This window comes from Asterias rubens, chromosome 1, assembly GCF_902459465.1.
Source record: "Asterias rubens chromosome 1, eAstRub1.3, whole genome shotgun sequence".
Classification (NCBI taxonomy): Eukaryota; Metazoa; Echinodermata; class Asteroidea; order Forcipulatida; family Asteriidae; genus Asterias; species Asterias rubens.
Genome location: NC_047062.1, coordinates 31,760,900 through 31,773,328, shown reverse-complemented (window position 1 = coordinate 31,773,328; position 12,429 = coordinate 31,760,900). Strand labels below are relative to the sequence as shown.

The 12,429-nt window shown below is 38.1% G+C and overlaps 1 protein-coding gene across 1 annotated transcript in view; it reads left to right on the top strand.

Annotated features, from left to right (window-relative positions):
* The window catches only part of LOC117293211 (nuclear export mediator factor NEMF-like), a 28,849-nt gene that overhangs the window by 14,903 nt on the left and 1,517 nt on the right, over nucleotides 1-12,429 (top strand). Inside the window, exons 21-34 of the mRNA XM_033775437.1 lie at nucleotides 456-548; nucleotides 1,157-1,244; nucleotides 1,857-2,010; nucleotides 2,507-2,645; nucleotides 2,901-2,935; nucleotides 3,493-3,706; nucleotides 3,997-4,041; nucleotides 4,246-4,323; nucleotides 8,492-8,723; nucleotides 9,345-9,409; nucleotides 9,848-9,886; nucleotides 10,331-10,437; nucleotides 11,179-11,222; nucleotides 12,001-12,080. Of these exons, the coding sequence (XP_033631328.1) occupies nucleotides 456-548; nucleotides 1,157-1,244; nucleotides 1,857-2,010; nucleotides 2,507-2,645; nucleotides 2,901-2,935; nucleotides 3,493-3,706; nucleotides 3,997-4,041; nucleotides 4,246-4,323; nucleotides 8,492-8,723; nucleotides 9,345-9,409; nucleotides 9,848-9,886; nucleotides 10,331-10,437; nucleotides 11,179-11,222; nucleotides 12,001-12,080 (1,413 nt within the window). The remainder of the gene's footprint in view (nucleotides 1-455; nucleotides 549-1,156; nucleotides 1,245-1,856; nucleotides 2,011-2,506; nucleotides 2,646-2,900; nucleotides 2,936-3,492; nucleotides 3,707-3,996; nucleotides 4,042-4,245; nucleotides 4,324-8,491; nucleotides 8,724-9,344; nucleotides 9,410-9,847; nucleotides 9,887-10,330; nucleotides 10,438-11,178; nucleotides 11,223-12,000; nucleotides 12,081-12,429) is intronic.

Below are 12,429 nucleotides of genomic sequence, written 5' to 3'. Positions count from 1 at the left end.
TCGAAAACCAATATATGGCATCTTTAAATAGGTTAATGACATAGTGATGATGTCATCGAAGCTAGCAATAATGATACCAAAGTATTAGATAAGACTTAGGTGGCATTGATTGACATAGTAGTAGTACTTTCATAGATTAACATGCAATGAGGATGTCATGATGAAATGTAAAGGAGATTTCCTAGAGAATGTGATCATATCTTAGATTAACACATTGTGATGGTGTCATACAGTAACAGATTGTGATGTTATATTTATTATGTTATAGTCCAGCTTACTCCAGAAGACGATCTGAAAACATACTGATCAAAACGTCGAGTTGAAACCAACGGTTCTTTTCAGAACCACCCCAACTACATGTTTTTACTGCAAACCTTACTAGATGATGTTATAGAGTAATACATTATAATTATGGCATAAACTTACATACATGTATTATGATGATATCATTGTAGTTGGATGAGTCTAGTTTATTGAGACACAAGGATGAGAGGAGAATACGGACCCTAGAGGAGGAGGAGATGTCAATGGCTGATGAAAGGTCAACGGTAAGTAGGTCATCCATGCTTAGTTCAATTTATATGAATCAATAAAGAAATTTTCACTTTGTTAGTTTTCAATTAATTTTGTTACATTTGCTTCCGAATAAGTGGCTACAGCTACGGCTGTGGATTAGGATGCATCTTTATGGGTTGCAGTATAGGACATCCTTAGCAACAGTCAAAGCCGTAGCAGTAATCGCCAATTTGAATACTGAATCTGAATTTGAATTTGAATTTGAATTACATAGTCGGCAAAGCATCCTAATGGAAGCTGACATCAACTTTTTTGTAGAGAAGACACTGAAGTAATTTCAGTTTTAGACGTGGGAGGAAAACCCCTGTAGGGAAAAACCCAAGCAGTCGGTTAGGGACTGAAAAACCCTATCCACATGCAAGGCTCTGGTCCGGGTATCAAACCAGGGTCCACAGAGGCGAAAGGCAATGACGGAAACCACTGAGCCAACCTTGCCTAATTACCAATCCTCTTCTTCCAAAAAGAGAAAATATTTGGGTTTAAGATCAAACTCATGTTTAAAATGAAAAAATTGTTCTGAGAGGCTTCAGTATGAAATAAATGTTGACTGGTATGAATTTAATGTCTTGGTTTTCTTTAGGTTGATGGCTCAGTGGATGATGAAGAAATACCTCTTCAAGATGAAGGTGATGAAGACAGTGAAGATGAGAAGACACAGGAAGAACCGGGTGAGTAACTGACTACTAAAGGCACCCAAGGAAGACCCTTTGTACTGTGGAGTGTTGTGGCCGAGCGGATTAGAGGACGGGACTGGAGCTCTGGTGTTTCTGTTCAGCAGAGTGTGGGTTCGAGTCCTGGTTGTGACACTTGTGTCCTTTCAAGCAAGATACTTAACCATTATTGCTGCTTTCTTCATATTGGATGTAAAACAGTGTGTTGTGTAATACACGTTAAAGAACCCAGTACATGTATTCAGAAAAGAAGGGGTTTGAAACCGTGTTCATGGTTTGATTGGCTGCATATTGTAAGCCATTACATGGTGCCATAGAGGAACTGGTATCTTGCTTCAAAAAGCTAGCTCTACAACACCTTGCAGGATATACTGAATGTTGAAGCACCTCGAGCATCACTGAGTGGATATGAGTGCTAAGTAAGAGGCTATAATTATTATATTATTACTGAACTGGCACTTAGTTTTGTGATGAAAAATTGAATATTTCCTGTTCAGTTTGTCACTAGGTTTTAAAGGGAGGGTATAACTTGGGTAATTGCTCCACAAAATTATTACATTTCTATCCATTTTAATCTGATTGTGTTGTTGTTTTCTTGTGTCTTATCAGCCATGAAGATGGAGGACATCGTGGAGGCAGAAGAAGAAGATGGAGAACCTCAGGATGAAGTCAACGATAAGCCACTAATGGCAGAGAGTAGTTCAGATGATGACACTGCCTATCCAGATACAGCCATTCCACTTTATCATGTTCAAGGAGCTAAGTAAGTGGACATTTTACGCAGTGAAGAAATGTTAATCCAATTCACCCGTGCCCAATTTCACGGTTCGGCTTACTGTAAGCAAAGAGTGGGCCCTGTAGGTGACAAGGAATTCTGTGCTTGCGTTAAGCGTATTTCACAGGTTAGCAGGTATTTTTGCCTGTGAACATATGTACTTCATGATACTAGGCATTATTCGCTTACACAGCTAGAGCAGAAATTTGGCACTTGCAAAGTAAGCAGAGAATGGTGATTGCAAGAACTGAATGCGGTGGTGAGCAGAGTCATGAAATTGGGCACTGAGGTCATTACTCAAGATAGATCTTGGTGTGGCTTTTTGGGAGTCGGTTTTCCTGTTTGTTACTGTGCAATGCCGATTTCTTTTACATACTTTTTGAATCCAATAATGGCAGACTATTGCCAGACAGTGGCCACCTCTTGCATCAGTGCATTGAGTCTTTAGATTTTAATGGTTTTCTCATCTCCATCTGAACTAAAGGTCAGAGGTACAGAGGTCACGAGGGTCAAGTGTTCTGAGCTCTGGAAGCTACCATTCTAATGAAGGGGAGATAGAGACGGTATACCTTGGTGATGACCAACCCATAATACTTGGTGTTAGCAAAACCAACAAACAACAGGTAAAGTAACATTAAGGGAGTGGGCTGGGAGGTCTATAAGGCCCGTTTAAAACCAGCAATAGTCCCTGACCACGACGGGCCAAGACCCCGCAATGTATAAAATAGACGTTTAAGACTGAGATTCCCATTTATAAATTACCTTTCCATTAAAAATGCCCAACAGCCTTTTTAAATTGAGCTCACTTTGAATATTGATATGAACTTACAGCATTGCAGAACCTCATCAAGCTTTCCTCTTGTTCTTTTCATTTGCAGAATCAAAAACAGTACTTGTCTGCCAAACAGAAAAGGTAAAGGAAATTTAAATAATGTGATAGTCAAAGTTTCTGCTGTGGCCGTGTCATGGCCGAGCGATTAAGAGCACTGGATTAAAGCTCTTGTGTTTGATCAGCAGAGTCTGGGTTCGAATCCCGGTCGTGACACTTGCTACGTAAAATTTGGGAGGTAGTGCTTTCTGCTCTACCGACCAGACTTCGGATTGATAATACCCAAGCCTACATCCGTATGGACTGTAAAAGGAGTGACCCTGTTTCAGCCCTAGGAGTAGGTGGCAGCGGCCTCCGGAAAAAAAAAATTGTAGCCCACACCTTGAAGTGGCCTTCAGGACTTGTGTGTCTGGCGACTTGCATAATATTTTGTTTTTTTTAAATGCAATTGTCATCTGTGTCTGCTGTACACGCCCTCTATGTCAGCTGTGGGCATGAAGTATCAATATAAAAATAGAACACAGAGAATACTGAGCTCAATTGTCGTCTGTGTCAGGTGCTATCGCAAACTTCACCTAATTATACTTCCACCATGCAAAGTTTCAAATCCTACTGATATGATGTTTTGATTTCCCCATCAGGCAAATGAAGAAACAGCAAATCAAAAAGCAAAATGAAGACATCAATGAAGATGATGCCAAGAAGGAAGATGTAGATATGAAAGAGATTGTGGATGGCATCACGTTGGAGACACAAATACCAAGAGAACATGACGAGACTCGAATCCCAAGACTTGAAGATGTAGAAGATGATGAGGAGGAACAAGAAGATCAAGCAGCGGCTCAAAGAGGCAATGTAGGTCAACGACCTCTCATTCTTGTAATCATTTATTTGTGGCTTGTCGTGGCTGAGCGGATAAGTGCAACGAACTGAAGCCCTTGTCTTAACACTTGTGTCCTTAAGCAAGACACTTATTGCTGTGTCCTTCGGATCAGACGTAAAGCCGTAGCCAGACAGGCTGGGGCTCGAACCACCACTTTGTGATTGACGGAAGAACTAGACCACTCGGCCACAACACTCCTTAAGAATATTTCTTTGTTATTAATATTTTTGTAAATATTTGTTTTCCTTCTTTTGTCTGTCAGGTTGAAGTTTCAACACAACCTGCACAGGTCAAACGAGGTCAGAAGGTGAGTCAACAAGTGCCTTAACTCAATGCTGCCATTTATAAAAAAGTAAAGAGATATTTATTTTATCAAATAATAAAGATTTAGGGAAACCGACGGGGGAAATATTTTAACAATTTTGGGTTGAACAAAGCAAGTTTTCCTAAGTGGGACTTGAACCTGCGACCTCAGATTATTTGTGGGCATTGTTTTTTTCTCATCCAACAGAATAAATTAAAGAAGATTAAACAGAAGTATAAAGATCAAGATGACGAGGAGAGAAGACTCAAGATGGAAATCTTGGCCGTAAGTTTTCAACGAGAAACAAATATTTTTACTCACTCTTACACTTTTGACAACAAACACTTGTTAGCTGGACCCAATTTCATAGAGCTGCCTTAGCAAAAAATATTGCCTAACAGTTTTCTGCTAAGCAGAAATGAGCAGATTGCCAATCACAAATTGTACATGTGACATGGTAGTTTGGCTGGTAACCTTGTTCTGGTAAGCATAATTCTGTCGTGCTTAGCTACTTTTTGGGCTAAAGCAGCTCTATTGATTTTGGCCCTGATCTGATTTCCTCATTTTTGATTTCTCAGCTGTGCTGTGGAGAATTGAAATTGCTGTACAAAAAATTGCTGTGCCTGAATTTAAAGACAGTGGACACTATTGGTAATTGTCAAAAACCAGCCTTCTCATTTGTTGCATCTCAACATATGCATAAAGTAACAAACCTGTGAAAATTTGAGCTCAGTTGGTCGTCGAAGTTGCGAAATAACTATGAAAGACTAGACATTAAGTGTTTGTGAACAAACACGAAGCTGTTCCTTGTTGTTTTGCTTGGATTATGTGCTTCATTGCCCAAGGAATATATAACTGAAAAAAAAGGTTTCAAAAAAGTTGTGTAGCTCTTGGTATTAGGTCACACTTCCCGGTTGACCCGCAAGTAAAGGTCAAAATGGGCCCACAGCTACCAAAGACTAATCTGCAATGCCAAGGAGTCTATAACTGAAAAAGTTAAAGCAATCGGTTGTGAAGATCTTGATATATAGTCCCACTTCCGGTTGACCCAGAAGTAGAGGTCAACATAGGGTCACAGTTTTCCAAAGTTAATATTTATTGCCTTAGAGTCTATAACTGAAGTTTCAACATTGGTTTTGTACTTCTTGAGATATGGGCCCACTTCCGGTCGACCCGGAAGTAAAGGTCAACATGGGTCAAATGTGTTTCAAACTAATCTTGAATGTCCAAGGAGTCTATAACTGAAAAAAGTTTGAAAATCGGTTGTATATTTCTTGAGATATGGTCCCACTTCCGGTTGACCCGGAAGTAGAGGTCAACTTGAGGTCACGGTTTGTCAAAAGTTATATTTTATGCCTAAGGAGTTTATAACTGAAAAAAGTTTTATAATCTGTTGTATAGTTCTTGAGATATGGTCCCACTTCCGGTCGACCCGGAAGTAGGGGTCAACTTGAGGTCACGATTTTTCAAAATTAATTTGCAATCCCCAAAGAGTCTTTAGCAACAAACAGTCTTAAAATCGGCTGTATACTTCTTGAGATATGGTGCTGCAAAGATTTTCTAATTTAATATGCAAATGAGGGTCATGTGGTTAATTAGTTACTAGTTGCCATTTTTCAAAAACAAATTAAAGATGCAAACATCACGACATCGTCTTCTCAGACTCTCCCCGAGAGTCCTCAACCCATACAGGTCCGCAGTGTGTTGCAAGAGCCATAGAGATGTTTAAACATTGCAATGAAAGTGACTGCACCCAATTTATGAAGTACTACGTTGTACCCATGATGCCAAGATTCTAATTGATTAATTAATTAATAGACGAACATTGATTGCTTTTATGGACTGAAACAAATCTTATTAGAATCAGTGTATTTTTCTACACATAATATGATATTTAGGAAACTAACAGATACATTATTTCGAAGTTATTGTGTTTTTGACCAGTTTAAAAGATAGATTTGAAGAGCTATTGTGTTTGTGCACAGACACAAAACGTGCATTAAATGACGTCATGGTGACGTCGTCCGAAATTTTATGTCAGAAATCACCTTAACAGGACCTGACTAGTGTAAAGCTGAAAAAAGTTTCAGGATCGGCGGTCTACTTTTTGAGATATGGTGTTAACTAGGTTTGCTAATTAGATATTCATAAGCTTAATTAAGGCTTATTAATTAAAAATTTTAATTTTTTTTTTACGATAAGAATTAGGCTTATGTTCTAAGCTTCAATTTGGTATAATAAACTCACTCTTTCGTATTATGGTTTAGGAGATTAGGCTGCCACAAAAACGTGTACAAACACTATGGGATTTAGGGAGAAACAAAGAATAATAATAACTAGACATTAAGTGTTTGTGAACAAACACGAAGCTGTTCCTTGTTGTTTTGCTTGGATTATGTGCTTCATTGCCCAAGGAATATATAACTGAAAAAAAGGTTTCAAAAAAGTTGTGTAGCTCTTGGTATTAGGTCACACTTCCCGGTTGACCCGCAAGTAAAGGTCAAAATGGGCCCACAGCTAGCAAAGACTAATCTGCAATGCCAAGGAGTCTATAACTGAAAAAGTTAAAGCAATCGGTTGTGAAGATCTTGATATATAGTCCCACTTCCGGTTGACCCAGAAGTAGAGGTCAACATAGGGTCACAGTTTTCCAAAGTTAATATTTATTGCCTTAGAGTCTATAACTGAAGTTTGAACATTGGCTTTGTACTTCTTGAGATATGGGCCCACTTCCGGTCGACCCGGAAGTAAAGGTCAACATGGGGTCAAATGTGTTTCAAACTAATCTTGAATGTCCAAGGAGTCTATAACTGAAAAAAGTTTGAAAATCGGTTGTATATTTCTTGAGATATGGTCCCACTTCCGGTTGACCCGGAAGTAGAGGTCAACTTGAGGTCACGGTTTGTCAAAAGTTATATTTTATGCCTAAGGAGTTTATAACTGAAAAAAGTTTTATAATCTGTTGTATAGTTCTTGAGATATGGTCCCACTTCCGGTCGACCCGGAAGTAGGGGTCAACTTGAGGTCACGATTTTTCAAAATTAATTTCCAATCCCCAAAGAGTCTTTAGCAACAAACAGTCTTAAAATCGGCTGTATACTTCTTGAGATATGGTGCTGCAAAGATTTTCTAATTTAATATGCAAATGAGGGTCATGTGGTTAATTAGTTACTAGTTGCCATTTTTCAAAAACAAATTAAAGATGCAAACATCACGACATCGTCTTCTCAGACTCTCCCTGAGAGTCCTCAACCCATACAGGTCCGCAGTGTGTTGCAAGAGCCATAGAGATGTTTAAACATTGCAACGAAAGTGACTGCACCCAATTTATGAAGTACTACGTTGTACCCATGATGCCAAGATTCTAATTGATTAATTAATTAATAGACGACTTTGATTGCTTTTATGGACTGAAACAAATCTTATTAGAATCAGTGTGTTTTTCTACACATAATATGATATTTAGGAAACTAACAGATAAATTATTTCGAAGTTATTGTGTTTTTGACCAGTTTAAAGTATAGATTTGAAGAGCTATTGTGTTTGTGCACAGACACAAAACGTGCATTAAATGACGTCATGGTGACGTCGTCCGAAATTTTATGTCAGAAATCACCTTAACAGGACCTGACTAGTGTATAGCTGAAAAAAGTTTCAGGATCGGCGGTCTACTTTTTGAGATATGGTGTTAACTAGGTTTGCTAATTAGATATTCATAAGCTTAATTAAGGCTTATTAATTAAAAATTTTAATTTTTTTTTTACGATAAGAATTAAGCTTATGTTCTAAGCTTCAATTTGGTATAATAAACTCACTCTTTCGTATTATGGTTTAGGAGATTAGGCTGCCACAAAAACGTGTACAAACACTATGGGATTTAGGGAGAAACAAAGAATAATAATAATAATAAAAATAATAAAAATCTCGACGAAAACAATAGCTGTTCCGACTGGATCGGAACAGCTAATAATAATAATAATAAAAATAATAAAAATCTCGACGAAAACAATAGCTGTTCCGACTGGATCGGAACAGCTAAAAAAACACCCTTGTCACACGAAGTTATGTGCATTCAGATGCTTGATTTCATGACCTCATATTCTAAATCTGAGGTCTCGAAATCAAATTCATGGAAAATTACTTTTTATTTTTTTACTACATCACTTCAGAGGGAGCCGTTTCTCACACTGTTTTATACTATTAACAGCTCCCCATTACTCGTTACCAAGTAAGGTTTTATGCTAATAATTATTTTGAGTATTAACCAATAGTGTCCACTGCCTTTAAGTGCTTGTTTTTTTTTACTCCATTCATGTATTTGAACTTACAGCTCTATTAAAGCATATTTGACAACTCTCAGAGATATTTGTGGCTACTTAAAATGCTTTCGATAATATTTTATCATACAAAGTTTTGGGTTTTAATCCAAACAACTCACCTGTTTTGACAACAGTCAGCTGGAGCTCCCAGGGAACTAAAAGGAAAGAAAGCCAAGCAAGCTCGGAAACAACAACTCCTTGAGGAGAAGCATCAACAGATGAAACAGAAATATCAGCAGAAGAAGAAACAAGGAGGCGGGAAACAGCAGCAGCAGCGAGATGGTGGTGTCTTGGAGAGGACGGCAGGAGAAGATGCAACCGAGATGGAGGGAAAGATGCAGGGAATGAGTGTCGAGGAGGAACAAGGTAAGATGCCGCTGTATTTAGACATCTTGAACCTTAAAGAGAGCATCTTGAAAGTCCGAACAATAGGAAAGTTTTAGTTGATTTGGTTAAGCATCACTGCTTGGTACACGGGCTCTCGTTTTGATACCTAAATGCTAATTTGCTTATTCACTCGTGGCTGAGCGGGCTAGGTCACCAGACCCGAACTGGTGTTGTCAGCAGCAGAGTGTGGGTTTAGAATTGTGGTCACCACACTAATGTGCCCTTGAGCACTTGAGCAAGGCACTTTTAAACCATAATTGCTTTGTAAAATGTTGGGAAGGTATTGCATTCTGCTCAACCAGTCAGGCTCCTAGTGGATGATATCCATGCTTTACATCTTTGCGGACTGTGAAGGGAGTTACCCTTTTTCAGCTCCAGGAGTAGGTGGCTTTCGCACATTTCACTACTTTCCTGTGGATCATTGTAGCTTAAATAATGTCAAGAAGACGATCAGAGCATACTGATCGAAACGTCGAGTTAATCCAACGGTTCTTTTCAGAACCACCCCAACTCATTTAGAGATTGTTATTACATGGTGTTACCGCAAACTTTTCTATAAATAATGTCAAGACAATTCCTGGATTATTTCTTGTGTTGTAGATGAAGATATGATCCAGCCAGTTGCCTTCAAGCATTCATGGAATAAGGAGGAGGCTGCTGGGGAGGTAAGCATGGAGAGAATCCTTCTTTAAAACTGCTTCATTGTTGGTTGATTTCATTAATTTGTTTGTCATTAATACTCGAGCAGACCTCGCAATAACCCACTGTACCCACAGCAATGTGAGGGAAATTGCTGTGGCCCCTTCAAGAGTAAAGTGTGAAATTCCACTCAAGTATTGATGAACTATTCCTCTCACTAACCTACAATTTCTTTTTTTCACCGAGCTACCGAGAAGATATTGATAATTTAGTGCAATAACTTGGCAGAAAAAGGTGGTCGCAAAAACACATTATTTTTAAATCTAAAGTTTCAATAACTATGTTGGAAATTATTCCTAGAAATAGGAGGATTTTTTAAAGTTAAAACTTACATTGATATTTGCCACTTGAAACTTGTTTAAACTTTGATTTCTTATTTTTATATTTTAATTTTTTTTATGCAGGCTTCAGACGAAGAGAAAGACCAATCTCAACTCATGACGGTAAAATTTACAAACTCTTATTTCACGCTACTCTCATTATCACAAAAGACAGAGATGCCTAGCTTGATTTGTTGCCCGTTTCTGCTTTTTTTGTGACAATCTATGTTAGCTATTAGGAGCTATGACAAGAGCTATGGCGAACAAACCAGTGTGGCATAACGGAGTGTCTGTGATCTTGGATGAGGTCGATCGATGATGATGATGATGAAAGAAGTGCTGTAGTTTAGTTTCACTTAATGTATCAAAGTTAAAATCACATTTTGTTTACTTCACCCATTTAATTCATTCTTGCTCTGTTTGTGTATTTCTTTTTTCTCTGCACTTTTTGTATTTTTTGTAATACGCAGTAGAGTGTATTAATACAGGTCACTGCGCAATATAAATGTCCATAGTATTGTCAATTGTTTTTTCAAAATCTACAATAATTCTTTTAATTTTTTGCAGGAAAGTTTGAATATTGTGGACACGTTGACTGGATGTCCTCATGCTGAAGATTTGTTAATGTTCAGTCTACCAATATGTGCTCCATACTCTGTTATGCATAACTACAAGTAAGTACATAGGATATAATAAGTAAGTATAATACATGTATGTTCATAACCACAGAAATAAAATTCTTGAGAATACTGTGCCACACTCACTCTTTTGGGAGTCAACTGGTTAGCATGAAAATGCTGCTTAGCGTGTAAGTGCAGCTAAGCGTGTAGTTGCTGCTAGGTGGTTAATGCTGCTCAGCATGTAAATGCTGCTAAGCACGTTAATGCTAGTGTGTAATTGGCGGCTCGTCCGCTGTTGGTTTGGTCAATAAATATATAAATATATAAATGCCGATCAGAGTGTAAATGCTGGGTCGCCAACATTTTGCACTAAACTGTATAACACACAGGAACAATGACTCCCAAAAGACTGCAACTAAATTTATAGTGATAATGACGTCGGAGTCCAATTTCATAGAGCTGCACAAGCAAAAATGCTTAGCAAAAATGTGCAGGATACCAGTCACATATGGTATATGTGACATAGTGTTTTGGAAGATAAGCTTATTCTGGTGAGCATATTGTTGTCTGTGCTTATCTTCTTGTTTGTGCTTAAGCAGCTCTATGGTATTGAGCCCAAGGGAACTGCGTCAACACAAGGTTTCCAATGCTCACACAATTTAGACTTGCACAGTGTTTTGCCATGCAGCACTTGGGGTCTTACGGTTTATAGGGGTTCGGATGTTGTGATTCTAATTGGTTGTTTCGAGGTAATAACCAAAGGCTGATGGAATTTGTTTTGGATTAATCCCTCAGGTTTAAAGTCAAGTTAACTCCAGGAACAGGCAAAAGAGGAAAAGGTAAGATATACTCGCTTCATTTTAATCAAAGCTTTTCATCCAAACATCCTTGGATTTGAATGGGTTGGTGCTTAAGGATTGCCATATCGCTTATCCAGACATAATGCTTCGCTTCAACCACTCAAATAAAACGGAGAAGTTAACTGACTGTAAAAAGTTATCTCTGCAAGTCCACATAATAATCTCACCCAGACGACTTTCTGGACCTAAGAATTTGACTTACTGCGATTAGTCGTCTCGCTTAACCGACAACGAAGATGACAACTCAACTTCTTAGTTTCAGTGTTTGTCTTTCAGTAATTAATATTGGTAAGGTATTGGATAAGTAGCATAGTACCTTTGAAGCTCTGTATGCATTTAAAGACACTCAACACACTATTGGTAATTGTCAAAGACCAGTCTTTGCACTTGGTGTATCTCAACATATGCATAAAATAACAAACCTGTGAAAATTTGAACTCAAGTGGTCGTTAAAGTTTTGAGATAATAATGAAAGGAAAAAACACCCTTGTCACACGTTGTATGCTTTCATATGATTGATTTCGAGACCTCAAATTCTAAATCTGAGATCTCGAAATCAAATTCGTGGAAAGTTACTTCTTTCTCGAAAATTACGTCACTTCAGAGGGAGCTGTTTCTCACAATGTTTTATACTATCAACAGCTCCCCATTACTCGTCACCAAGTAAGGTTTTATGCTAATAATTATTTTGAGTAATCACCAATAGTGTCCACTGCCTTTAACCTAATATTGTGTATTTATTTCTTGATGTTTTTAGCTGCAAAGGCTGCTCTTCATATGTTCCAGTTCTCTAAGGACACAGTGAGCAGAGAGAAGGATCTTTTTAAGAGTGTGAAGGTAAATAGAGAACATTGTTAACAAGTCTCAAGCTGAAATGTTGGATGGTGCCCTCTCTTGACCGTTTTTGCATTTGACTCCAATGATAACTAAAATTCCATGAAGGATCTTTTTATCCAATGAAAACTAAAATATAATGAAGGTTTAGTTGGAACCTCGCCATACTCATATATGAGTACCATAAGAAATTCCTTTGTGATGATGAACACAATTTTGCGTGAGCAAAGAAAACATCAGTAGAACATGATTTGAACCTGCGACCTCCGTATTGACGGTGCCAGTGCTATTTGAACTGAGCTATTTGTCCTTGAAGGTGGTCCTTCTCCTGTTGCTTCCCAAGTTGTATCAT